Source organism: Stenella coeruleoalba (assembly GCF_951394435.1).
Source record: "Stenella coeruleoalba genome assembly, chromosome: 8".
Taxonomy (NCBI): Eukaryota; Metazoa; Chordata; class Mammalia; order Artiodactyla; family Delphinidae; genus Stenella; species Stenella coeruleoalba.
In genome coordinates, this window is record NC_137154.1 from 6,312,392 (window position 1) to 6,336,349 (window position 23,958).

The following is a 23,958-nucleotide window of genomic DNA, read 5'->3' on the forward strand; positions in this document are numbered from 1 at the left end:
AGCCGAGGTCGGAGCCTGCGGAGCCTGAGACTAGGCGAAATCGGCCCGAGGCTCCCTGCCCGGCTCCAGCCTCCCCCTACCCCGCTCCAGACTCGGGGAGACCCGACCCCCCTTCCCCTGTCCACCACCTGCAAGACCTAGCCTCCTGGGTCCCCGGCTCGGCCCACGGGCCCCGGAGCAGGTGCAGGTGCGGCTTCCCCATCTCTCTCCCACCCGGGCGCATCCCGCTGGGCGGCCATGGCGCGAGGAGACGCCCCGCAGGACAGGCGAGTTGGGGACCGGATGGGGTGCGTATGGGGATCCGGTGGCCGTGGGCAGCTCAGACCCGCTCCCTTCGGGCTCTCCAAAGCGCAAAGCAGACCAGCTGGAACTACAATTCCCGTCAGCCGCCTCCCTCGGGTGCCTGAGCCTGGGTGATGGGGGTTGTAGTCCGCTCTCTGGAGGAGCTGCCCTGGGAGGTGGGAGGGGCCGCCGAAGCGGGATGTCCTCCGGGTGACCTTCTGAATGATCCTCACAGCTACCACCTGGTCGGGATCAGCTTCTTCATCCTGGGGCTGGGCACCCTCCTTCCCTGGAACTTCTTCATCACAGCCATCCCGGTGAGACTCGTGGCTGGAGTGACAGCCCCACGGTCACAACCACCGTCCGTCCCTCCAGCTGCCTTTCCCCACCACGCCGCTTTTGATTCCTCATTATGTCCGTTTGTCGGCTGAGGCAGGATCCTCAGAGAGGGGAGGTGCCTCTCTCATGGCTAGGACGACCAAGCTTTGAGGGATGCCCAGATCCTAGAGGGGCAAGGCCACCAGGTCAGGGGATCCTGTGGAACCAGCAAGGAGCTACCCACCTACTTCCCCTGTTTGTCATTATTCCTTGCTAGTCACTCAAAAATTGGGTTATCCAAGACTTTGGTTTTCTTTGAAATAGCATGAATTACATTCATTCATCCAACAAATAGTTAATGTACACCTAGAATTCCTGGCACTGGGGGTACAGAAGGAAACATAGCAGAGGAAGGTTTCATCCTCACGGAGCTTACATTCTTTCAAGGGAAGGCAGGCATGTGGGGCTGGTGTTCTCTTTGGGACTGGGTTATTCTTATATATTAAATGCAACAACTTTCCAGATGCCTCTTTAGTGCCTGGCTCTGTGCTGGGCCCTGGAGACCCAGAGATGAATCAGCCCTTGGTCTTGAGAGCAAGATGGGTGCATAAGAAATATAAATAATGTAACATGACACGTGCCATCCCAGGCTTGGAGCAGAGCCCTGTGGGTCCCCAGGGGAGGGAGCAATTCCTTCTGCTTAACGGAAGAGGTGATTTGTAACTTCGGTAAAGCATTTGTGTTGGGGGAGGGGAGTGGTAGGAGGGGAGAGGGCACTCCAGGCAGAGACAGCAGCCTTGCAAAGACACCGAGAGGCAGGAGAGTACCAGCCTATTCAGAGAAAGGGCCAGAGCTTGGGGTGACTGGAGCTTAGCAGGACGGAACAGGAAATGGGGCCCAAAAGGGAGATCAGGGTCTGGTTCTGAAGAGGCCCAAATGCTGTTCCAAAACCTTGGGGCTTTGCCTTGCAGGCAACAGGGAGCCATGGATGGGGAGCGGGGGAGTTAAGCAGGGTCGTGGCAGGATGTGTGTTCCAGACAGAAAGCAGTTGGTCAGCACCTGGGCCAGAGCCTGGCTTACAGTAGGAGCTCCATAAATACTGGGGAACGTGGAAGCTGCTGCAGGAGTGGGGGTGGGGGCTGGAGCCAGGGCACAGGAGAGGAGGGGTGATCCAAAGATGGAGCAAAGCCCGAGTTGGGGGTTCTTAGTGCTTGGGCTCGGTCCCAGACTTCAGCCGTTCAATTCAATGCACGTTCATCGAGCTCCAACTGTGTGCCAGGTGCTGGGGACGGTGCAAAGACAGAGAGTCAGTCCCGCAGAAGTTAACGGAGCAATCCCAAGCATGGGAGGAGGCAGAGGGAGAAGGCTGGGGGGTTCCTGAGGGTAGGTTGTAGGGTGACCCTGTACCCCACTCCCCTGGCATCCTGGCAGTACTTCCAGGGGCGTCTGGCAGGGGCCAACGGCACCACCGAGACCCTGGGCACCAACCACACGAGCCCTGCAGATACCTTCAACTTCAACAACTGGGTGACACTGCTGTCCCAGCTGCCTCTGCTGCTCTTCACACTCCTCAACTCCTTCTTGTACCAGTGGTGAGAAGCCCTGCCCCTTGGGCTCAATGCCAGGCCATCCCTCTGTTGTCCCTTCCCTGCCTTTGCTGAGGCAGCTCCATCTGGGCCCAGGGAAGACCTCCCATGCTTCCTCCCCTCCCCCCTGCATCTCTCCCCAGCCCCCACTGTCCAGCCCTGGGATGAGACTCTTGCCCCCTCCCCTCACCTGGCCTGGGCCCAGCGATGCCCACGCTGCCCTCCTCCGTTCTGAGCAGCATCTCTGAGACTGTGCGGATTCTGGGCAGCCTGCTGGTCATCCTGCTGCTCTTTACCCTGACGGCAGTGTTGGTCAAGGTGGACATGAGCCCCGAGCCCTTCTTCTCCATCACCATGGCCTCTGTCTGGTTCATCAACTGTGAGCACCGCTGCCCTTCCCCATCTCCCCACCCAGCCCCCCAGGGCTTCAGCCCAGCCTCTTCTTTTTACTGAAAGCGCCCAAGGTATCCAAGAAGGGAAGACAGCAGTAGCATCACCCATATCCCTGATGAGAAACTGAGGCCCAGTGGGGAAGAAAAGTCACTCATCCAAGGCCCCACAGTGACCTAAGAGCAGGTCTCCTGGCCCCTAGCCCCTCACACCTAGGGCTGCACCTCGGAGGAGGGATGAATGTGGGGTGTTACATCGGAACATGCCTACCCAACCTAGTCCGGAGTCCCCTAGGCACCCTGCCAACACCTCCTCCAGGGAGTCCCCAAGGCCTGCCTAGTTGAGCAGCGGCCCCCAATCCTGTCCCTCCACAGCCTTCTGTGCGGTTCTGCAGGGCAGCCTCTTCGGGCAACTGGGCACCATGCCTTCCACGTACAGCACCCTCTTCCTCAGCGGGCAGGGCCTGGCTGGGATCTTCGCTGCTCTTGCCATGCTCATGTCCATGGCCAGTGAGTAGACTTGGGTGGCTGGAGGGCAGGGGTGGCCTCTGGGAATCTGGGGAGCAGAGAGAATGTGCCACGAGCAGGATGCCTTGGGCTTTGGTGGAGATGGAGGTGATGGGGTGATGGGGGAGCTCGGGATTGGGTTTGGGGCTCTTGAGTTATACAATGAGAGAATGACTAGGTGAGGATTGGGTTAACTTGGGGCCAGGGGCAGGATCCCTGAGGCCAGCACTGGCATGTGGCAGTAGGCTGAGGTTGAGGGAAGGGGGCACAGGTTTGGGATTCAGATAGACTTGGGTTTGAATCCCGGTTCCACTGCTCCCTAGCTGGGGGCATTGGCTGGCCCTTACCTGTGTCAGGTTCCCCACCTGAATGATTATTATAGCTCCATCCTCAGATTGTAAGGAGCATGCAGTAATAATGAGCACATAGTAGGTGCTCAACAAAAATGACACATGGGGAAGAGCGAGAGGAGTGAAGGGCTGGGCTGGGGCCCCCGGCACAAGGGTCCTGAGTCTGTTAGTGGGAGGAGTGGAAGATGCCGGGAGGTGAACCTGAGACATGTATAATGCGAAGCAGGAAAAGAGTTGCTAGCCCTGCGGGAGCTGGTGGACCAGCCACCTCCCTTCTGCAGCTGAAGTTTCTGCACAGGTGGCGTGGATGCCCAGACCTCCGCCCTGGGGTACTTCATCACGCCCTGCGTGGGCATCCTCATGTCCATCGTGTGTTACCTGAGCCTGCCCCACCTGGTGAGCCTGGTATTGGGCTCAAGGCCCACTTCAGAGCATCACAGATACAGCCCTGAGTCTGAGGCCCTGAGAGAGGCCAAAGGAGGCAGAGGGGACCTGGGCCCAGCCCTGATCCCCAAAGGAGTCAGCCACTGGGGGACCCCAGCCTCTAAGTCAACAGGGTGGGGAGGGATCCAGGCACTTCAGCCAAGCCAGGCAGGGACAACGCTTTCCTTCTGCAGAAGTTTGCCCGCTACTACCTGGCCAAGAAACCATCAAAGGCACAAGGTCAAGAGCTGGAGACCAAAGCTGAGCTCCTCAAGCCTGGTGAGCCCGGGACCCTGCCAGGGAGGTGGAGGTCCCAGCAGAGGCTAGAGCCACCACTACAGGGAAGCATTTCCCCTCCGTCCCCAACTAGAACCCTCATCCCTAGTAGCCTCGTGTAATCAGAGGCAGAAGATCTTGAAGGGAAGTCAATGGGCTTAAAGTCATCCCTTTGCCCTCTGGGCCTCAGTTTCCTCCTCTATAAAATGGGGAGGCAGTAGAGCTTCAGGCATACAAGTTCTAGATCCTAGTGTGTCTGAGTTTGAATTCTAGCTTCATAACACCCAAGCTGTGTGACCTTAGTCAAGTCATGTAACCCCTCTGAGCCTCAGTTTCTTTATTTGTAAAGCAGTGGCAGTGAAATAATCCATTTAAGGTGCTTAACTCTGCCAGGCACAAGTATAGGCTTGTGCCCATAGTAGCTCGGCATCTTTCCATTGTTAATTCTTTGCCTGCACCCTGGGTTGGTGGAGGGTCACTTGTTTTAATTGCTTGGAATCTCCTTCCCTTGGGCCTGGTTGTCACAAGCGTGGGTCACAGGCATGACCCTGCCCTCCCCTCTTGCCCCAGATGAGAAGAACGGGATTCCCAACAGCCCCCAAAGGGCAGTGCTGACTCTGGATCTTGACCCTGAGAAGGAGACAGAGATGGAGCCAGAGGAACCCCAGAAGCCAGGGAAACCTTCAGTTTTCATTGTCTTCCAGAAGGTTTGGCTTGGATATAGCCCCCAACCACCACCCCTGGGGAAGAGAGGGCTGCTCTCTCCAGCCTTCCCCAGAGACTCTTAGAATGCGCTGAGGCCTGTACTCACCTGGTCCACCCAAGATGACAGGGTCATGGTGGGTCAGAGACAGGCTGGGCCAGGCCCCAGTGCCCTGTTCCTGGGCCAGGGCTTGAGCAGGAGGGTTTGGCTGCGTGTTGGGCTCTGGGTCTGCCTGCCTGCTCACACCCTTGCCTCCGACCCCCAGATCTGGCTGACGGCGCTGTGCCTTGTGTTGGTCTTCACAGTCACCCTGTCCGTCTTCCCAGCCATCACAGCCATGGTGACCAGCTCCACCAGCCCTGGGAAGTGGAGTGAGTGCTGGGAAGCGGAAGAGGACAGGGCAGTGGGAATGAAGGGCAGAGAGGGAAGAGGGCAGCCAGGACCAGGATAAGCCCTCTCTCCCTCCCAGGTCAGTTCTTCAACCCCATCTGCTGCTTCCTTCTCTTCAACGTCATGGACTGTCTGGGACGGAGCCTGACCTCTTACTTCCTGTGGGTGAGCACACCTAGGCTGGGGTGATCTGACGGTTTGGGGAAGCAGTCGGGGATCAGAGGGTGTGAACGAGCATAGAAAGGTGATGTCCCAACAGTCCCACTGGTCTGGGTCTGGTAATGGAACAGCTGGCTGGTTTAGCAGTGAGCACCTGGCCCCTGGAGATATGCAAGCCAGGGCTTAGACTGTGAACTCTTTGAAAGCAGAAGCCTTGTCCACTTGACCTGTGTCTCCAGCATCCAGCCTAGGGCCCAGGCCCTGGTGCTTAGAGACTGTTATGTGGAGTTTCCTGCACCACGTGGGAGGTCAGACAAGATTCCTAGTATTTAGATTGCTTTTAGCCAAGATGCTGCTTCTTTACATGAAAACTTCCAAGGACACACAACAAACAAAGTAGATCAAAGAGTAGCTGCTCTGGGAATTCCCCAGCGGTCCAGGGGTTAGGACTCCGAGCTCTCACTGCCAAGGGCCCATGTTCAATCCCTGGTCGGGGAACTAAGATCCCACAAGCTGTGCATCCAAGCCAGGACAGGGCCTGGATCCCCAGCTCCCAAACCCATCTTCCCCAGAGGGGTCTTCGGAACCCAGGGGTGCTCAGAGCCACCGACGTTGAAAACCGAAGATGCTTGTCTAGTTCCATGGAGAGAGCACGAACTGGAGCTCAGGAGAGGCAAAGTCTAGCCCCAGGCTGGTCCTTGATTGCTGGGTGGCCTTGGCCCAGCTGCTCGCTCTCCAGAGGCCCAAGTGCTGGGTCCTCACCGGCACACATGGAGTAGGTCAGGGGAAGTGATAGTTGAGTCTATCTGGGGTGTCCCTGGAGCAGAGACCCTGCTCCCAGGGACCACCCTCACCCCAACCTTCTGCCGCAGCCAGACAAAGACAGCCGGCTGCTGCCCCTGCTGGTCTGCCTGCGCGTCCTCTTTGTGCCACTCTTCATGCTGTGCCACGTGCCCAAGAGGTCCCGGCTGCCCATCCTCTTCCCACAGGACGCCTACTTCATCACTTTCATGCTGCTTTTTGCTGTTTCAAATGGTTACCTGGTGTCCCTCACCATGTGCCTGGCGCCCAGGTCTGGGGGATGGGAAGGTGGGGGGGAGGGCCTGGGAGCAGGGAGGTGGGCTAGCTCTTTGAGGGGCCTCACTGGTGCCACCTGTCAGGTCAGGCTTTAACTGCTGAGCCGGTCCCAGGCCAGGAGCTGGGGAGAGGAGGACTTGGCTTGGGAGGTTCCTGCGCAGTAAAGTAGCCCAGGCACTGATTTGGGGGCCTCCTCTCTGGTCCTCAGCTTCGCCATCTGTGAAATAAATGGGTTGGACTGTCATTCCTTAGGGCCCAGCTACTCCCCCAAATTCTCAGTTGCAAGGGAGCTAAGGTTTTGATCACAAGCAGAGTTCCTGGGCTATTTACTCTAGGGAAAATGGAGTTGAGAATCCAGGGAGAGCAGAGGTGACCGGGAGGACCAGGTAGGGGACATTTTGCCAGGAAGGAAGGCAGTTGCATCTAGACCCCAGGGGCGTGAGAGATGTCTATGTCCAGTGGCCCCATTTTACAGATCAGGAAACTGGAGTCCAGAGAGAAGGGCCTAATTATAGCGACCAGAGGTTGGGTCAGCCCAGACTAGAACTCAGGCGTCCTGTTGTTAGGAGGGCGGAGGGCACAGGGCTGGGTCCAGGTTGGGCCTGACATTTTCTAAGAGCTCCTACTCCTGTGTGTTCTAGGCAGGTGCTGCCACATGAGAGGGAGGTGGCCGGCACCCTCATGACCTTCTTCCTGGCTCTGGGGCTCTCCTGTGGAGCCTCGCTCTCCTTCCTCCTCAAGGCGCTGCTCTGAAGTGCTCCGTCCAGGGCTCTCCCAGCATCTTCTCTTCGGAGCTGAGACCCAGCACAGGGGGAATGGTGGGCCAGGCTCAAGCCTCTGCTGGGCTGGGGCCCCGCGGTCCGAGGGTCCCAGGAAGAGGCGGGTGCTGCTCTCTTTCCTGGGCTGGTGGCCACCTGGGGTGCTGCAAGGAAGAATTCACCACCTGCCATTCTAACCCTCCCCAGGAGTGGAGTTGACGCAGAGACAGACTATCTAGATGCACACAGACCTCACTGAGAGGACGATGATCAGGAAAAAGAGGGCCGAGGACAATGGCCCTTCCTCACCACCAGGAGTGCATTTGTTAATCATGAGAAACTCACTGGCCAAGTGCCGGGGCTCAGAGGCCACAGGTGGGAACTTGCCAACTGTGTGGCTGGTGTGGCCGCAGCTTCAGATTCAGAGTGGGAGTGGGGGCCAGCCCTGGACAGGAGCTCCTCTTCTCTCCAGGCCTCAGTGACACCATGGTCAAGTCTCCTGGACTCCAGAACAGAGGATTCCAGGGAAGTTGAGGGGACAGGGAGAAGGAGTTCAGGATCTGAGGGTGCTCGAAGGACCCTCTGGGCCTCAAACAGGGTTTTCATCGCCGGCATTTACTGTGTCCACTCCCCAGAACCCAGCTGGGCCTGGGTCGCAGAACTGCAGTTAGCCTGCATGTGTGCACTGCACTTTACAGTTTGCAAAGCTCTTCTGCACCCGCTCTCTCACTGAAGCCACACTGAGGCCCTTGGAGAGAGGCCAGCAGGGATTGTGCTCCCCTCTGTACAGGTGAGGAAACCGAGTCCCAGGGGGAAGTGACCAGTTCTTGGCAGAGCCAGGACCCAGCTCCCACCTCCCTGTAGGTGCTGTTCTTCCTGCCCATGGCCTGCTTCCCTTTTCCTTGAGGGGCTCAAGGCGAGAGCCCTAAGCACTTACTCCACCTTTTTGCTTGTTTTTTCTCTCTGACCCTGCTCCTGGGTCTAATAATAACCTTCTCCATTTGTACAATGAATTCACTTTCCAAAGTGCTTTCAGCCCTGTTGGCTTTGATGAGCTGGGTGGGGTGGGGATGATTGTACCCATTTGACAGATGGGATGACCAAGGCCCTGAGAGTGGCAGGGATTTGTGGGCATCCCTGCGCTGGGCCCTCTTGACCACATCATGGCCCAGGGGTACTGGCCTGCAAGGAGCCCTGTGCTCCCGGGCAGAGTGCCTGGCCGCATGGATGACTATCGCTCTCTCCCTCACCGGTGTCCTCTGCTTCCCCACAGTGAAGGAGTTGTGACCCTCCTCCCAAGGCCATGGGAAATAGAATGTAACTTGTGATGGGGCTTGTGAGGACACTGCAGAATGTGTAATATGAAACTCTTAGAAGAGGGGGCCAGTGATCTCAACTGGGAAGTTGGGGCAAGCATCCCTGAGGAGGTGTCCCCTGAGCTGGGCCTTGAGGGATGAATATGAGCTTGCTGGGCTGAGGTAGGGGAGGGGCATCCCAGGAGAGGTACCAGAAAATGTGGAAGGCATGGACACGGAATATTCAGGGAACAGTGGGGACTTCTGGCGACAGGTCACGGGGAAGCGGAAACTCCTAGGGTGTGAGGAAAGGGACGGGAGAGGATGAGGCTGGCGCAGTGGGCTGGGGACAAACGCTGAAGGGCCTTAGGCCTGAGGCCTAACCAGGGGATTAGAGAGAGGAGAAGGCACACAGAAGAGAAGGCTGCTGCCTCTACAGAGGCCGTTTAACTTGGTGGTTAAGTGCATGTGCCCTGACCCACAGTCCTGGGTTCGAAGCCAGGCCCTTTCCCAGCAGTGGGAACTGGGATTCCTGGAGACTGCAGTCCTGGAGAAAGCACTGGAGTACAGACTGACATTTACTAAATGGTAGTTGTAGTTCTGGGATTATTTTGTGCAGACCACTAGACCTAGCTGTACCCTTTGGCTGGGACTGGTGGGAGCAGGACCCCAGTACTTCCTAGGTCCCCTTCTCCTTCTCTACCTTCAGAGACTGTTGTCTGTTGTACCCAAAAGCTCCCTAGACCTGCCAGACCCAGCCACCCCGGGGAACCCAGTGGTACTGGTCCGCGTTCAGCCGGGTTGGGCTGAGCAGTGGACAATGGGCCCAGAAAGATATCCTTATGATGTCACAACATGGAATTCCTTCTTCCTGTCCTCCTTCCCCGTGTACCTAGCCCAACTTTCCCATCAGATCAGGATGCAGCTGGTTTTGATGTTAGAAAAATTCTTGGGCTGATGGGCTACACTTGGCTCATCCCTCTCCTGATGCCCAGCCCCCCTGGCCACCGCCACATCCCCAGCCTGACACAGCTCTGCCAACAGGCCCAGGTTCCCTCAGAAGCAGCCAGTGTCCATGAGCAAACAGTTGGAGAGGGCTCTGTGTGGAGGGCACTGAGACAGGCTTGGTGGAGGGACACAAACATTGCAAGGTCAGTCCTTATCCTCCAGTTGCTCACCTTTTTATGAGGAGGACACCTGCTGGTTTGTAAATTGATTCAGCTCTCCAATTAAAAGTCAAAGATTGTCAGAATGGATTTGAAAATGATTCAACTATATGCTTGCTATCTACCAGAAACTCACTTTAGAGCCAAAACCACAAATAGGTTGAAAGTTAAACAATGGAAAAAGATATTCTATGTAAACAGTAACCAAGACAGTTGGGGTGGATATACTAATATCAGAAAAAATAGGCTTTAATTAAAAAATCATTGAAGAGACAAAGAGGGATATTATATATTCGTAAAAGCGTAACTCCATCAAGAAGATATAATAATTATAAACATATACACACCTAACAACAAAGTCCTAAAAACTATGAAGCCAAAATTGACAAAATTGAAGGAGAAACAGACATCTCTACAATGATAGAGACTTCAGGATCCCACTTTCAATAAACGATAGAACAACTAGACAGAAGATCAACAAGGAAACAGGACTTGAACACACTCCAAACCAAACAGGCCAGACATACACACAACACTCTACCTAAAAACAGCAGAATATACCTTCTTCCCAAGTGCACACGGAACATTCTCCAGGGAAGATCATATATTAGCTCACAAAACAAAGTTGCAATAATTTTTTAAAAATATTTATTTAAAAAAATATATATTTATTTAGGGGCTTCCCTGGTGGCACAGTGGTTGAGAGTCCACCTGCCGATGCAGGGGACACAGGTTCGTGCCCCAGTCCGGGAAGATCCCACATGCAGCGGAGCAGCTGGGCCCATGAGCCATGGCCGCTGAGCCTGCGCGTCCGGAGCCTGTGCTCCGCAACGGGAGAGGCCACAACAGTGAGAGGCCCGCATACCGCAAAAAAAAAAAAAAAAAAAAAAAAAATTATTTAGGCTGCACCAGGTCTAAGTTGCGGCATGCAGGATCTTTAGTTGCGGCACGCAGACTCCTTAGTTGCGGCATGCATGCAGGACCTAGTTCTCCGACCAGGGATTCAATCCGGGCCCCCCGGAATTGGGAGCGTGGAATCTTACCCACTGGACCACCAGGAAAGTCCCTGCAATAATTTTTAAAAGAGTAAAATCACACAAAGTATCTTTTCCAATCACAGTGGAACGAAACTAGGAACCAATAATAGAAAAACTGAAAACCTCACAAATATGTGGAAATTAAACAACATGCCCCTAAATAACTAATGGGTTAAAAAAGAAATCAAAAGAGAAATCAGAAAAAAAAAAAAAAAAGAGAAATCAGAAAATGCTTTGAGACAAATGGAAATGAAGGTAACATACTAAACTTTATGGGATGCAGCAAGAGCAGTGCTGAGAGGAAACTTGCAGCTGTAAATGCCTCATTAAAAAGGAGGATCTCAAGCAAATTAAACCCAAAACTAGCAGAAGGAAGGAGATGATAAAGATTAGAGTGGGCATGCCATGGAGCAACTAAGCCCGTGAGCCACAACTACTGAGCCCGTGTGTCTAGAGCCTGTGCTCCGCAATAAGAGAAGCCACCGCAATGAGAAGCCTGTGCACCGCAGCAGAGTAGCCCCCGCTCACCGCAGCTAGAGAAAGCCCGTGCACAGCAACGAAGACCCAATGTGGCCAAAAAAAAAAAAAAAAAAAAGATTACATTGGAGATAAACAAAATGGAATATGAAAAACAACACAGAAAATCAATGAAACCAAAAGTTGGTTCTTTGAAACGGTCAATAAAATTGACACACCTTTGAGTAGACTAAGAAAAAAAGTGAAGACCTGAAAATTACTAAAATCAGAAATCAAAGGGGGTCATTACTATTGATTATACAGAAATAAAAAGCATTATAAGAGAACACTATGAATAACTGTATGCTAACAAATGAGATACCTAGATGAAATGGAAAAATTCCTAGAAACACACAAACTACCAAAAGTAACTCAAGAAGAAATAGAAAATATGGACATATCTATAACAAGGAATGAGATTGAATCAGTAATCAAAAACCTCCCAGGAAACTCCAGGACCAGATGACTTCCCAGGCAAATTCTACCAATCATTTAAAGGATTAACACCAGTCCTCAAACTCTTCAAAAAAATACAAGAGGAGGGAACACTTCCTAAGTCATTCTATGTGACCAGCGTTACCCTGATGCCAAAGCTAGATAAAGACATCACAAGAAAAGAAAACTACAAACTAATATCCCTTAGGAATACAGATGTAAAATTCCTCAACAAAATACTAGCAGACTGAACCCAGCAACATATTAAAAGAATTATACACCATGACCAAGTGGGATTTACTCTAGAATGCAAGGTGTTTCAACCTGCAAAAATCAATCATTGTAATACACCAAATATGAAATGAAGGGGAAAAACCACATGATCATCTCAACTGAGGCAGAAAAAGCATCTGACAAAATCCAACATCCTCTCAAGATAAAAACACTCAACAAACAAGGAATAAATAAGAACTTCCTCAACCTGATAAAGAGTGTTTATGAAAAATCCACAACCAATTTCATGCTTAATGGTGAAAGACTGAAGTCTTCCCCCTAAGATCAGGAAAAAGACAAGGCTGCCTGCTTTCACCATTTCATCTATTCAACTTCGTACTGGACATTCTAGCCAGAACAACTGGGCAAGAAAGAGAAATAAGAGGCATCCAAATTGGAAAGGAAGAAGGAAAATTATCCATAATCACAAGTGATACACACACACACACACAGAAAATCCTAAAGAATACACACACCGACACATACAATTAGAGCTAATAAATGACTTCAGCAAAGTTGCAGGATTCAAGAATACACAAAATTCAGTTTTATTTCTATACAGACAATTTTGGCATCAATTCTGATGCGTGGTTTTTTCCCCCCCATACCAAGCAATTCTCTGACACCAGCTAAGTGCTCTACAACACAACTCAGTTCTGACATTGTCTACCTGGAGACAGCATCAGATTCCACAAGCTGGAGCCGCAGAATATAGGTCTCCTGATCACTCTTCAACTCAACAACCTTGGCTCCCTACTGTGTGTGGAGTAGCCGGCGAACACCTTATCCTGACGTTCCAGGTCCTCCCCTGACTGTCCTAAAGCACCTTTCCAAGATTCACAGCGCTCGAACAGTTACTACAATACATATCAAAGTACCTGCCCTTCCCCACAGCCTCTCCTCTTTGAAAGAGTCCATGGAGCAATCATTCCACAAACACTTATCAAGCACCTTCTGTGTACGCTGACTGGTGTTAGATATTTGAGGCCTTCTGCTTAAGTGTGTGTGTGTGTGTGTGTGTGTGTGTGTGTGTGTGTGTGTGTGTGTGTGTTAGGGAGGCGGGTGTGTGGATACAAACAAGGTCTCTGCCCTGGGAGAAGTGCTGGGGGAGGGGAATCAGTGCGCTGAATAGATTAATAATTTAAATGATCAAGCATCACCGCCACTGCCACCATCAAGTTCCAGTACTTTAGACAGAGCAGCTCCTCCAGGGTGGTTTTCTCTAGTTCCTGCGGAAAACATATTGGCCCCCAATTTAGCATTGGCCAGAATTCCGGTTCTGGTTTTTAGGTGCCACCAAACCCCGGGCCCTCTTTCTAGGGAGAAGGAAAAGCACACCTCCAACCTCCTCCCATAAGGTCCAGGTACCTGGAGTATGAAACGGCCAGGAATGCAGGTTGAACAAAGACAGAAGAGAGGCCCGGTCCGGACGGAACTGGGTCCCACCTCCTGTTCAGTTCTCTTCGACCCGCTGCTCCAGACATCGGGTTGTGAAAATTAAGAATCATCTCCACTGTAAAACACGACCGACGAGGATGGGATTCGAACCCACGCGTGCAAAGCACAATGGATTAGCAGTCCATCGCCTTAACCACTCGGCCACCTCGTCCCACGTGCAGCACTCTTTTCCACATTCCTTTATCTCTCATCTCCGCGCCTCCCGGCACCCTCGCAGGCATTCCTCAGTACAGACGTGATGAGACCTAGAGGAGGGAGAGACGGCGGACAGAAAGGGGCTTTTTGTGTTCCTTTCCGCCTGCCACAGGCGGGAACCCGCGCCATCCTTCACCACTCTGCAGCCAAGCTCTGCCACAATTTCCCCTCCCTAAGTCGGGGACGAGCGCGCCGGGGTTTCAGGACGCGCTTGGTCCAGGAGGTCGCGCACTGACCCGGAGGAGGGGGGTGCCTGTTTCTGGGAACCCAGCAGGCGCGGCGGAGCGGTGGCGGCCAGTTTCCAGCGTTTACAAAGCGCGCGGCGCGGGCAGAGAATGCAGTAGCTCCTCCCGGCGCACAGGGGGCGAGCTGGCGCGCCCGAGGCCGGCGCGGGCGGGCGGGCGCGGCTGCGCGAGGGGCTCGGCTCGCCTCGGCTCGCTTCGGCCGCGCTCGGCAGGCTGCGGTAAATCCGGGCTTGCGGCGGCAGGCAGAGGCTGCGGCCCGGTGGTCTCTGCTGCGCGCCGCGAGCCCCGAGAGCCATGCAGATGTCCTACGCCATACGGTGCGCCTTCTACCAGCTGCTGCTGGCCGCGCTAATGCTGGTGGCGATGCTGCAGCTGCTCTACCTGTCGCTGCTGTCCGGGCTGCACGGGCAGGAGGAGCAAGACCAATATTTTGAATTCTTTCCCCCGTCCCCGCGGTCGGTGGACCAAGTCAAGGCGCAGCTTCGCACCGCGCTGGCCTCCGGAGGCGTCCTGGACGCTAGCGGCGACTATCGCGTCTACAGGGGCCTACTGAAGACCACCATGGACCCCAACGATGTGATCCTGGCCACTCACGCCAGTGTGGACAACCTGCTGCACCTATCGGGCCTGTTGGAGCGCTGGGAGGGCCCGCTATCCGTGTCGGTGTTCGCCGCCACCAAGGAGGAGGCGCAGCTGGCCACGGTGCTGACCTACGCGCTGAGCAGCCACTGCCCCGATATGCGTGCCAGGGTTGCCATGCACCTTGTGTGCCCCTCACGCTATGAGGCCGCCGTGCCCGACCCCCGGGAGCCAGGGGAGTTTGCCCTGTTGCGGTCCTGCCAGGAGGTCTTTGACAAGCTAGCCAGGGTGGCCCAGCCCGGGATCAATTACGCGCTGGGCACCAATGTCTCCTACCCCAATAACCTGCTGAGGAATCTGGCTCGTGAGGGGGCCAACTATGCCCTGGTAATCGACGTGGACATGGTGCCCAGTGAGGGGCTGTGGAGAGGCCTGCGAGAAATGCTGGATCAGAGCAAGCAGTGGGCGGGCACAGCGCTGGTGGTGCCTGCCTTCGAGATCCGTCGAGCCCGCCGCATGCCCACGAACAAAAACGAGCTGCTGCAGCTCTACCAGGTGGGCGAGGTGCGGCCCTTCTATTATGGGCTGTGCACCCCCTGCCAGGCGCCCACCAACTACTCCCGCTGGGTCAACCTGCCAGAAGAGACCTTGCTGAGGCCTGCCTACGTGGTGCCCTGGCAAGACCCCTGGGAGCCATTCTACGTGGCCGGAGGCAAGGTGCCCAACTTCGACGAGCGCTTTCGGCAGTATGGCTTCAATCGTATCAGCCAGGTGCTCATAAGGGAGAGGGCAGGGGAAATGGGGCAGGATGGATGGTGGGGCCAGGGAGCTATGAGTGGCTCTGGATGGAAAAGAGGCAATGAGGCAGGAGGGATCATAGTTCAGGAGGTGGTTGGATGGTTGGAAGATCCAGGATGCCTCCAGAGGAATGGGAATGCTGGAGCGAGCAGGGATGTCAGTCTCTGCCCTAGGAATGTCATCAAATTTTGCTGACCTGTCTCTTCCCCCACAGGCCTGTGAGCTACACGTGGCAGGATTCGATTTCGAGGTGTTGAACGAAGGTTTCCTGGTTCATAAGGGCTTCAAAGAAGCTCTGAAATTCCATCCCCAGAAAGAGGCCGAAAATCAGCACAATAAGATCCTTTACCGTCAGTTCAAACAGGAGTTGAAGGCCAAGTACCCTGACTCCCCGCGTCACTGCTGAGCCCTTCCCTCCCCTAGTCTGAGAAGTCTCAGCCTCCTCACTCCTTAGGCCGCGCCTCAGGCCTGACTGGGGTAAGAAATGTCACTCCACTTTACAGTGGTAGCTGTGGTGTTTGAACACTGGACTTGAGTATGGGATGCTGGGATCAAGTCCTAGCTTAACCACTAACTAGTTGTGTGGCCTTGAGCAAATCCCATTCGCTCTCTGAGCCTCAGTTACCCCATCTGTTAAAGGGAGGTGAGAATACCTACCTCACAGAACTGTTGGGAGGTTCAGATGAGATGCTACATGTGAAAACATTCTGTAAGCTTCGTACAAATGTGAAGTATTATTAATATTATTACAGTATTATTATTGTTGTTATTATTATTGTTATTAACACTCTTGGGTGGGTGGGCTATAGGAGAGCAAAAAGTATGAATGGGGCAGAGCTGAGAAGTCCGAGTACTTAACAAAATGGGCATTTTGGAAAGAAATCAGTTGAAGGCGTTGAATTTAGTTCTTAGCTTTTGGGCAACTTCCTGGTTGTCTTAGGCCTCCGTCTCAGGGGCCCTGGAGAAGGGATGGGTCTGCAGGCTCTGTGCGTGGGAGTCTGAGATCTGGACCTCTGAATAGGCTGGGCTGGGTAATTTGCCTACCGACTACAATGTGTAAATAAATGAGTGTTCACACCTAAAGCTGGCTCCATTACTCTCCTGAACCGGGCGGGGTGGGGGAGCAGGTCGCGGGCTCTCCCCTTTCAAGCCGTGGGTGGTGGCTGCGGACCGAGGCGCGCTGGCTGCAAAGCAAGAAACGCACGAGGGCCTTCCCTGCCCTGTTGAAAGCCTGTGTGAATTTCAGTCGGTTGCTATGGAAACCGGCCCGCGGTATCCCGGCATGCCTAGCCCCGAGCTGTCCAATTGTGAGCACTCCGACGGGCCCCTGCTGATGACGCATGCGGAAGCGTGGACAGGCTCTCGCCTCAGGAAAAAGGCTCGCTCGGCGCTTCTGGGAGCCCCGCGGCGGTGGACAGTACCGGCTGCCTCCGGCACCTCTCAGGGAGTCTCGGACGTGAGGCCGGAGGCCCCACTCCCCGCGGGTGCGTAACGCCAACCCTGGCGCCTGGTTCGCCCTCTCCGGCCAGTGGGTCGGAGCCGGCCCAATCTCCAGGGCCGAAGCGGAGACTTAACCGGCCGGATGCGTGCCGGGGGCCGCGGGACCGGTGCTGGCCGTGGAAGAGCCAGTGATTGTCCCGCCCGCGCCCGCGCGTACGCAGATGGAGCGGGACGGGGGGCTCTCGGCGCGCCGTAGAGGGGCTGTGTTGGCTTCTTCGAGGGTAGGGAAGAATCTTCCTTTCGAGGAGGCCTGCCCTCGACATGCTCACTTTCTGAGAGATAAACTGCCTGTACACAGTGCCTTATAATTTGCTTTTCCATTCCTTATCGCTTGCAATCTTTATTATTCTCTTTTTATACCCAAGGTAAGGAGGGGGAGGTTGTGATTTAATTCAGCTCACCCAGTAGACTCAGACTGCTGGAGAGACCTCCCCCAACCCCTCACCCTTTCTGGTCCGGAAAGGTAGGACTTACCTACCGCTGCATCTTCCAAAATTAATATATTTAACAGTGAAGAGGAATTGCGAAGTTTGGGAAATGCAGGAACTGAGGCTTGAGAATGGGAAAGATGAGGCTGGTTTGCAGAACCGAAGTTTTCAGGTCAGGGTCAGATCATTTGTGAAATCATTGAGGAATGTTTCGAAACTGTCCTCTAGGCTAGGCCAGTTAATTTACTTGAATTGACGTTTGCTACCACTACAGAGGCCGGGGGCTACCAAGAAGTAAAAGCCAATCCCTGCCCTGCAAAAGTTTGTTTGGTTTAATTTGTATTTGCAAATCCTCCAGTCATCGAATGAGTTAGTACTGTGCTAGGCGAATAAAGCGCATGTGCAGCCCAGCCCTGGTGAGGCTTACAGACTGGTTGGGGAGACAGACATGAGAATGGGCCAATAGACATGTAAATAAATAAGGAAGGGTGTCTACACGGAACTAAAGGACTACAAGAGAAGTGCCCAGACAAGCATATCACAGTGAACCAGAAGCCCCCAGTAGACAAAGAGATGATCTGTTGAGAAGACTATTTATTCTTCCTCTTGAGTGATCTTTTGGCCGCACTTGGCACTGTCACGTCTCCTTCATTCTGAAGTTCTCTCCATGCTTTGAGTTTTCCCTCCTCCACCTCTTGCTACTTTCCTTCTGTTTTGCAGGGGTCGCATCATCTGCCCCTTTGGTGACCCTGGGAGTTCCATCACGAGCCCCTTCTCACTCCACACATTCTGCCTTGCTGGTTGCACCCTCTCCCAAGGCCTGAAGAACTCACTATATGTGATGACCAGATCTCTGCAGCCCAGATTTCTCTCTGAGGCTTAGACCCAGGTGCCCCCAACCCTGCCCCTTCTCTCCTTTTGGGGTCTTTGCTCACACTACTTACTCTGGTTAAATGCTCCCTCCCTCAACCAGCTCAGCTCATCTGTCTGGCCCATCTTCCTCTGCCCTCAAAACTGCAGCAGGCTCCAGGTCCCAGTTTAGCTGTCTCTCCCATATGCCCCTCATCTTAACTCTTCTCACCCCACAGTAATGATCTGCTTCTTGGCCTCTCTCTCATCCAGGAACTTGTAAACTCCTTGAGGTCAGAGACTGTCTTTCTGTCACACTTGTGCCTGCCTCCTACCGTGGTGTCTGATGGTACCTAGCATATATTAGATTTTCAATAAAGATTAAATGAGTGAATAAATGAAGGAATGCTTAACAGTGTTCAGTGTTGCTGAGAAGTCAACCTGAGGTAAGCACCAAAAAATACTGGCATTAGGTACAAGGAGGTCATCTGTTAACTCTGCAGGATCAGTTTCAGCTGAGAGCGATGATACAGAAACAGACTAGAACAAGCGGGAGGTGAAAGTAGGAAGAGCAAGGCCTGGAAAAGGTGGAAAACGGGGGGCGATTGAGTGGAGTGGGGTGAAGTTTTGTGTTTCTGCTTTTTCTATATGGTGGGAAATTCCTGAGCGCGTCTAAAGTTTCATGGGACAGAGCTGTCAAGAGGGAGAGTGGAGGATGCAGAAGACGGGAGCACTGATGACGTGAGGTCTTAGAGGAAGCAGAGGGAGATAGGATTTGAGCACGGTGAGAAGATGAGCATTGTAGAGTGTTCTCAGGAAGAGAAGTGGTGGCATCATAGGCAGAAGGAGCAGCACGGTGGGCGGGGGGCGCTGGGTAGGAAGTGCATGGTATATTTGAGAACTAAGCATTAGAAGGTGGGGTGAAGGAGCCAGACCAGCAGTTCAAGTCCAGTCTATGCAGGGCCTTGAAAGCCCCAGTCAGATGTTTGGGCCCAGTCCCACAGACAGTGGGGAGCCCACCTTGGCCTTTCCCATCTTATGGATCGTCACCTTGGCCACTGTTCCCGGGATTGGGATCACTGGCAGCGTCCAAGGGCATGGGCATTTCTGTGGTTCCCAGGCTTCGGGAGATGTGCAGGCAGGGCCACTTGCACCTGCCCCACCCAGTGTGTGCCCAGGGTGTGGCGAGTCCAGTCACCCCCCGGTTGTCCCCGTCAGCAGTGAGGCTTGGTTTGACTTCCCAAGTGGCCACTTTCCCGCTCAGAGCTGTGGGCAGTGGCGAGTGATGGCTCCACTCCTACTCCCAGAGCCCAGATGCCCGTCCAGCCTCCAAGCAAAGACACAGAGGAGATGGAAGCAGAGGGCGACTCAGCCGCCGAGATGAATGGGGAGGAGGAAGAGAGCGAGGAGGAACGGAGCGGCAGCCAGACCGAGTCCGAGGAGGAGAGCTCAGGTGAGCCCCACACGCCCGCGTGCCGCCCGCCCCCGCTCTGCCCGCCCTGACTGGCCTCTTGTCCCAGAGATGGACGATGAGGGCTACGAGCGCCGCCGCAGCGAGTGCGTCAGTGAAATGCTGGACCTGGAGAAGCAGTTCTCGGAGCTGAAGGAGAAGTGAGCAAGGGACCCTGGGGCCGGGCAGGGCTGGCTGGGGCCTGCTGTGGAGCGGGCGCTCCGCTCGTGTTTGACGGGCGAGCACACGGGTGCGCGGCTGCCTCTTACCTCCCAGGTTGTTCAGGGAACGGCTGAGTCAGCTGCGGGTGCGGCTGGAGGAGGTGGGAGCTGAGAGGGCGCCCGAATACACAGAGCCTCTCGGGGGGCTGCAGCGGAGCCTCAAGATCCGCATTCAGGTGGCAGGTGTGTGCCCTGTTCCCCTACCAGGAGCCATGGCTCTCCGGCCCCTTCCCCTCTCGTCCCTGCTCGGCCTCACCCGTGCCCCTGGCCCCCCTTTATGGGCCCCTGGGTCCCTGGCCAAGCAGGACCTCCCACTCCCTCCCTCCACAGGGATTTACAAGGGCTTCTGTCTGGACGTGATCAGGAACAAGTACGAGTGTGAGCTGCAGGGAGCCAAGCAGCACCTGGAGGTGAATGTGCCGGGCGCTGGGCGCTAGGTGGGGACGGAAGTGGCCACCCCGGCCTGCCTGGCTGAGCCACTCCGCCTCTTCCAGAGTGAGAAGCTGCTGCTCTACGACACCCTGCAGGGGGAGCTGCAGGAGCGGATCCAGAGGCTGGAGGAGGACCGCCAGAGCCTGGACATCAGCTCTGGTGAGGCGGGCGGCTGGCTGGGCACCCCTGCCCCAGGCCCTGTGCTTTCAGTGCCTGCCCCCCATCTTGGCCTCAGCTTCCCTGCCTGCACAGGGGGGTTGTAAGAGGACCTGCTTCGCGGTCACTGTGGGGACTGAATGAAAGCAGCCAGGGAAGCGCCTAGCCCAGAGCCTGGCACACAGTGGGGACTCAGGAAGAGCGGGTCCCCTGCCCCCCTGCTCAGTTTCCAGAACGGAGGTGTCATTCTGACACACGCACATGCCATGGCCAAGTCCTCTCCATGTCCACAGGCCGACGTTCATACAGGGCACTGGGGAGGGAGGAATTATTATCGTACCCCTGTCCATGAAACAGATGAAGAGAGCGAGCCTCACAAAATCACAGTGACCTCTTTCCCAGGGTTGAACTCAGCTTCCAACCCCAAGCCCAGGCTTCTCTGCACTGCCCTGGTTGGGGTAGGGGCGCGAGTGATGGGGAAGGGCTGGCCTGGCCCGGGTGAGGGACACAGGCTACAGGGGTGGGGCGTCCTGGGATGGCCGGCACCCCAATCCTGACCCTGGTCTGGGGCACAGAGTGGTGGGATGACAAACTGCACGCCAGAGGCAGCTCGAAGACCTGGGGCTCCGTGCCGCCCAGCAAGAGGAAGAAGGCCCCTCTTGTTTCCGGTATCCTTTCCCCCACGGTGGCCCGAGCTGGGCGAGAGGTCAGGGCGGAGGAGGGTGGAGGGACACGCAAGACAGAGGCAGACCAGACTCATTTATGGTCATCTGGCATCCTGTGGCCATGTCCAGTCAAATCCAGCCGTCAGGGATTTTTTGCGGGGTCCTCCTAGGCTGTGTGGACCGTAAAAAAGTAGAAACATCCATCCAGAGATTTCGCCGTAATTTCCGGAGTGAGCTCTCCTTTGAGGCCCTTCTGGCTTTCCCATGACGTCCCAGGCTTTCCCACCCCCATGCCTTTGCTGACTTTCCGTTCTCCTATCGGCTGCCTTTGCCCGTGTGCCTGCTCAGTGCTTGTCTCGGTTGTTACTTCCTCCACGAAGCCTCTCCTGGTTTCCCCGCCGAAATGGCTGTTTAGATATTACCCCTGTACCTAAACTGGGGCACCTGCCTCCCATCTGGGCATGGTCATCTCTGCCCCGCCCCAGGCGTGCGTCCCTTTGGTCCAGGGCCTGCTGTGCCTTCCTCCCTCCTGGCACAGCAGCACGGAGTTGAACTGAATTGAATTCTCTTGTGCACCCACCCCACCCCTCATATTCCTGCAGCAACCAGATTCTCAGGGCACTGACCTCCTGGTGGTGGGAATCAGGTTCACGCAGGGAGGGAGGGAAGAATCTGGACTGCAGAGACTTGAAGGGTGAATGGGAGGTGAGGGTGTGGAGACATCAGGGGGACAGAGTGGCTGGTCCCCACAGGGGAGTGTGAGACCGAAGGAGGGTTGTTTTCAGGACAGAGGAGACTAGAGTCTCTTTGTAGATGGGGAAAGGGGCCAGATCCCTGAGTGGGTGGCATGGACCTTGGCCTTCTGACCTTGAGACCGGAGAATAGGTGAGGGGAGCTGAGGAGTGGTAGGGTTGAGACTGGAAGGCCCCCGTGGAGTGGGTGAAATAGGCCATAGCCATGCCACCTCTCCACCCTGCCGAGAACCCGGGGGCCAAGAGGTAGGAGGTGGAGCCTGAGCTCTTAACTAGGTCCTCGGCTCCCTGCCCCGATGTCCACAGCACCGCCTCTTCTGAGTGTTGGAGCTCCCGGGCCAAGGCCCGTCACCTGCCCCCTCCACCAGGCTTCCTGCTTCCTTGACCCCCATTGCAGGCCCTTACATCGTGTACATGCTGCAGGAGATCGACATCCTGGAGGACTGGACAGCCATCAAAAAGGTGGGTCCGGTGCTGCCTGTCTCAGGATGGGGGCTGGCAGTGCAGTGCCCCCTCCCCAACCAGATGCCAGCTTTGGGCTTTGCAGGCGCTCCACGTGTGGACTTCCTGAGGGCCTGGGAAGCTCTCTGCTCAGCCCTGGGCACCCTCTGCCTTCAGCCCAGGTTCCCTGGCATTGCTTGAGCTCACGAGGCTCGTTTGGCCTGAGGCTGTTCCGGAGGAGGGAGTTCCTAGTCTACATCAGCCCCTTGTTGCAGGGCAGGTTTTGATGGGGGTGGGGGTAAAGGGAGGTCAGGAAGGCGGGAAAGCAGCTGGGCTGCCTGAGTCTCTGACTGGAGAGTACATCAAACCTTTGCCTAGAAGGGGTCTTATACCCCGGCAACCCCTCTAGTGCAGCCCGGACCCAGCAGCACCTCCACCTCAGAAAGGCTGATGGTGGAAGGGGGATTTGCCAAGCTGGAGGCAGGCTCTCAGGGGGGTTTTCTTCTTACCCACCCAGGCAAGAGCAGCTGTGTCCCCTCAGAAGAGAAAATCAGATGGTAAGAACCGGCAGGGTCGGGACTTCCCTGACGGTCCAGTGGTTAAGACTCCACGCTTCCACTGCAGGGGGCGCGGGTTCTATCCCTGGTCAAAAAAACCCACAAACTACTGGGGTTGTTCTTCCTCCCCCAGCCCAGCCTCCAGGAAAGGAGCCCAGAGGGAGGCAGGGACTGTGTCAGATCAGTGACCTGAGAGAGTCAGGACGGTCTGGGTGTGAGGGCATTGTGGGAGCTACGGTGGGGGTGAGTAATGGGGCTAGGTGATGGACCCGCCCCGCCAGCTCTGGTTAGGGAGGGTGGAGTGCTGAGCCCTAGCAGCTGGCCTGGCGGGCCCAGAGTACCAGAGAGGCCCAGGAATCAGCGGTGTGGAGCTGACCTGTGCCCTCCTGGCCTTGCCTGCTCTGGGCCAGACTGAGGCCACTCCTCTCAGTGCCGCACATGAAGTGCCTGCTTCCCTCTTGGTTCGGCGTCCTCTCACCTGCAGTGGTTTTTCCCTTCCTGTGTACCCCCAGGACCTTGACCCTGCTGTTCACAGCCAGGGGGCCCTTGGAGCAGCTGGCAGCAAACCCAGCATTTGAACTTACCTGCTGCAGAAAGGCAGACTGACAGGCCCCTCAGCGTCTGCCCAGCCAGCCCTGCAGTGCTGCTGTGGCCCTCCCCTCCAGCCGCCACTGGTCTGGACTCCTCCTCTGCCCCTCCTCGGGGCCCTGTTCAACGGTGGCCTGGAGCTGCCTTAGCCAGGCAACACTGTCTCCTCCATCCCCGGCCAGCCCACCACCTGCCCCCACTGAAGGTCAGCCTTCGCGGTGCCCTCCCTGATGAAGATGTGTCTCATCTTAAGCCAAAGCAACATCCTTTCTGCTGACCTTGGACCCGGCTCCCTAGTCACCGAGCCAGTGAGCTGGGTCCCACTTCACGGGAACTCTGGGCCAGAAATGATATTTGGGGGACCTTTGTGTCCTGGCTGTTGTTGGAGGTGAGAAGGCAGGCTCCCCAGGTCTTCCTTCTCAAGGCGGTTCCTGGTGTCCGCCTCCCAGATTTCAGGGACTGGAATTAAAACCTTTTCCGGGACTCTGGCGTGACCGGCGTGTGTCTAATTTACCTTGCAAGGGAATCGGGGCTCTCATGGAGAGTGCTTGTGACAGGCAGTCTCTTCTGGGGTCCCTGGTACCTCTTCCCACTGCCTAGCGGGAGCCTACCCACTCGAACTTGGAGTATAGGCTGGGGAAGGGGGGTTCTCCCACTTGCCTGCTCCCCAGAGGTTGGGGGGCTGGGCCCTGGACTGCCTGGTG

At 55.5% G+C, this 23,958-nt stretch overlaps 3 protein-coding genes across 7 annotated transcripts; all 3 read left to right on the plus strand.

The window, feature by feature from the left end:
- Positions 1-237: 237 nt before the first annotated feature.
- Positions 238-7,213, plus strand: SLC29A2 (solute carrier family 29 member 2; the record flags this gene model as incomplete). Its single annotated transcript, XM_079929943.1, has 12 exons — positions 238-266; positions 518-599; positions 2,032-2,192; positions 2,426-2,565; positions 2,951-3,085; positions 3,731-3,828; positions 4,050-4,134; positions 4,702-4,838; positions 5,100-5,205; positions 5,304-5,389; positions 6,256-6,455; positions 7,102-7,213. The coding sequence occupies 12 exons, from the start codon at positions 238-240 to the stop codon at positions 7,211-7,213; spliced, it is 1,371 nt and encodes a 456-aa protein (XP_079786069.1).
- A 5,433-nt stretch (positions 7,214-12,646) lies between these two features.
- On the plus strand, positions 12,647-16,290 carry B4GAT1 (beta-1,4-glucuronyltransferase 1). The gene is made up of 2 exons (XM_079930456.1): positions 12,647-15,188; positions 15,430-16,290. The coding sequence occupies exons 1-2, from the start codon at positions 14,133-14,135 to the stop codon at positions 15,619-15,621; spliced, it is 1,248 nt and encodes a 415-aa protein (XP_079786582.1). The 5' UTR covers positions 12,647-14,132; the 3' UTR covers positions 15,622-16,290.
- A 278-nt stretch (positions 16,291-16,568) lies between these two features.
- BRMS1 (BRMS1 transcriptional repressor and anoikis regulator) lies at positions 16,569-23,737 on the plus strand. Of its 5 annotated transcripts, none has more exons than XM_079929237.1 (11): positions 16,569-16,699; positions 19,300-19,445; positions 19,513-19,603; positions 19,719-19,846; positions 19,994-20,073; positions 20,158-20,254; positions 20,827-20,919; positions 22,066-22,130; positions 22,627-22,666; positions 22,800-22,909; positions 23,179-23,737. In XM_079929237.1, exons 2-11 carry the CDS (start codon positions 19,307-19,309, stop codon positions 23,242-23,244), a joined length of 909 nt encoding a protein of 302 aa, XP_079785363.1. In that variant the 5' UTR covers positions 16,569-16,699; positions 19,300-19,306; the 3' UTR covers positions 23,245-23,737. The 5 variants fall into 5 exon arrangements, with proteins under 5 accessions (XP_079785363.1, XP_079785364.1, XP_079785366.1 ...); XM_079929238.1 differs by having other exon boundaries at positions 19,728-19,846; XM_079929240.1 differs by lacking the exon at positions 22,800-22,909.
- Positions 23,738-23,958: the final 221 nt, after the last annotated feature.

Coding starts and splice junctions, on each gene's coding strand:
- B4GAT1 (XM_079930456.1), top strand. CDS start 14,133: ATGCAGATGTCCTACGCCATACGGTGCGCCTTCTACCAGCTGCTGCTG. Junction 15,189..15,429: donor GCTTCAATCGTATCAGCCAG/GTGCTCATAAGG, acceptor CTTCCCCCACAG/GCCTGTGAGCTACACGTGGC.
- BRMS1 (XM_079929237.1), top strand. CDS start 19,307: ATGCCCGTCCAGCCTCCAAGCAAAGACACAGAGGAGATGGAAGCAGAG. Junction 19,847..19,993: donor GATCCGCATTCAGGTGGCAG/GTGTGTGCCCTG, acceptor CTCCCTCCACAG/GGATTTACAAGGGCTTCTGT. Junction 20,074..20,157: donor GAGCCAAGCAGCACCTGGAG/GTGAATGTGCCG, acceptor CGCCTCTTCCAG/AGTGAGAAGCTGCTGCTCTA.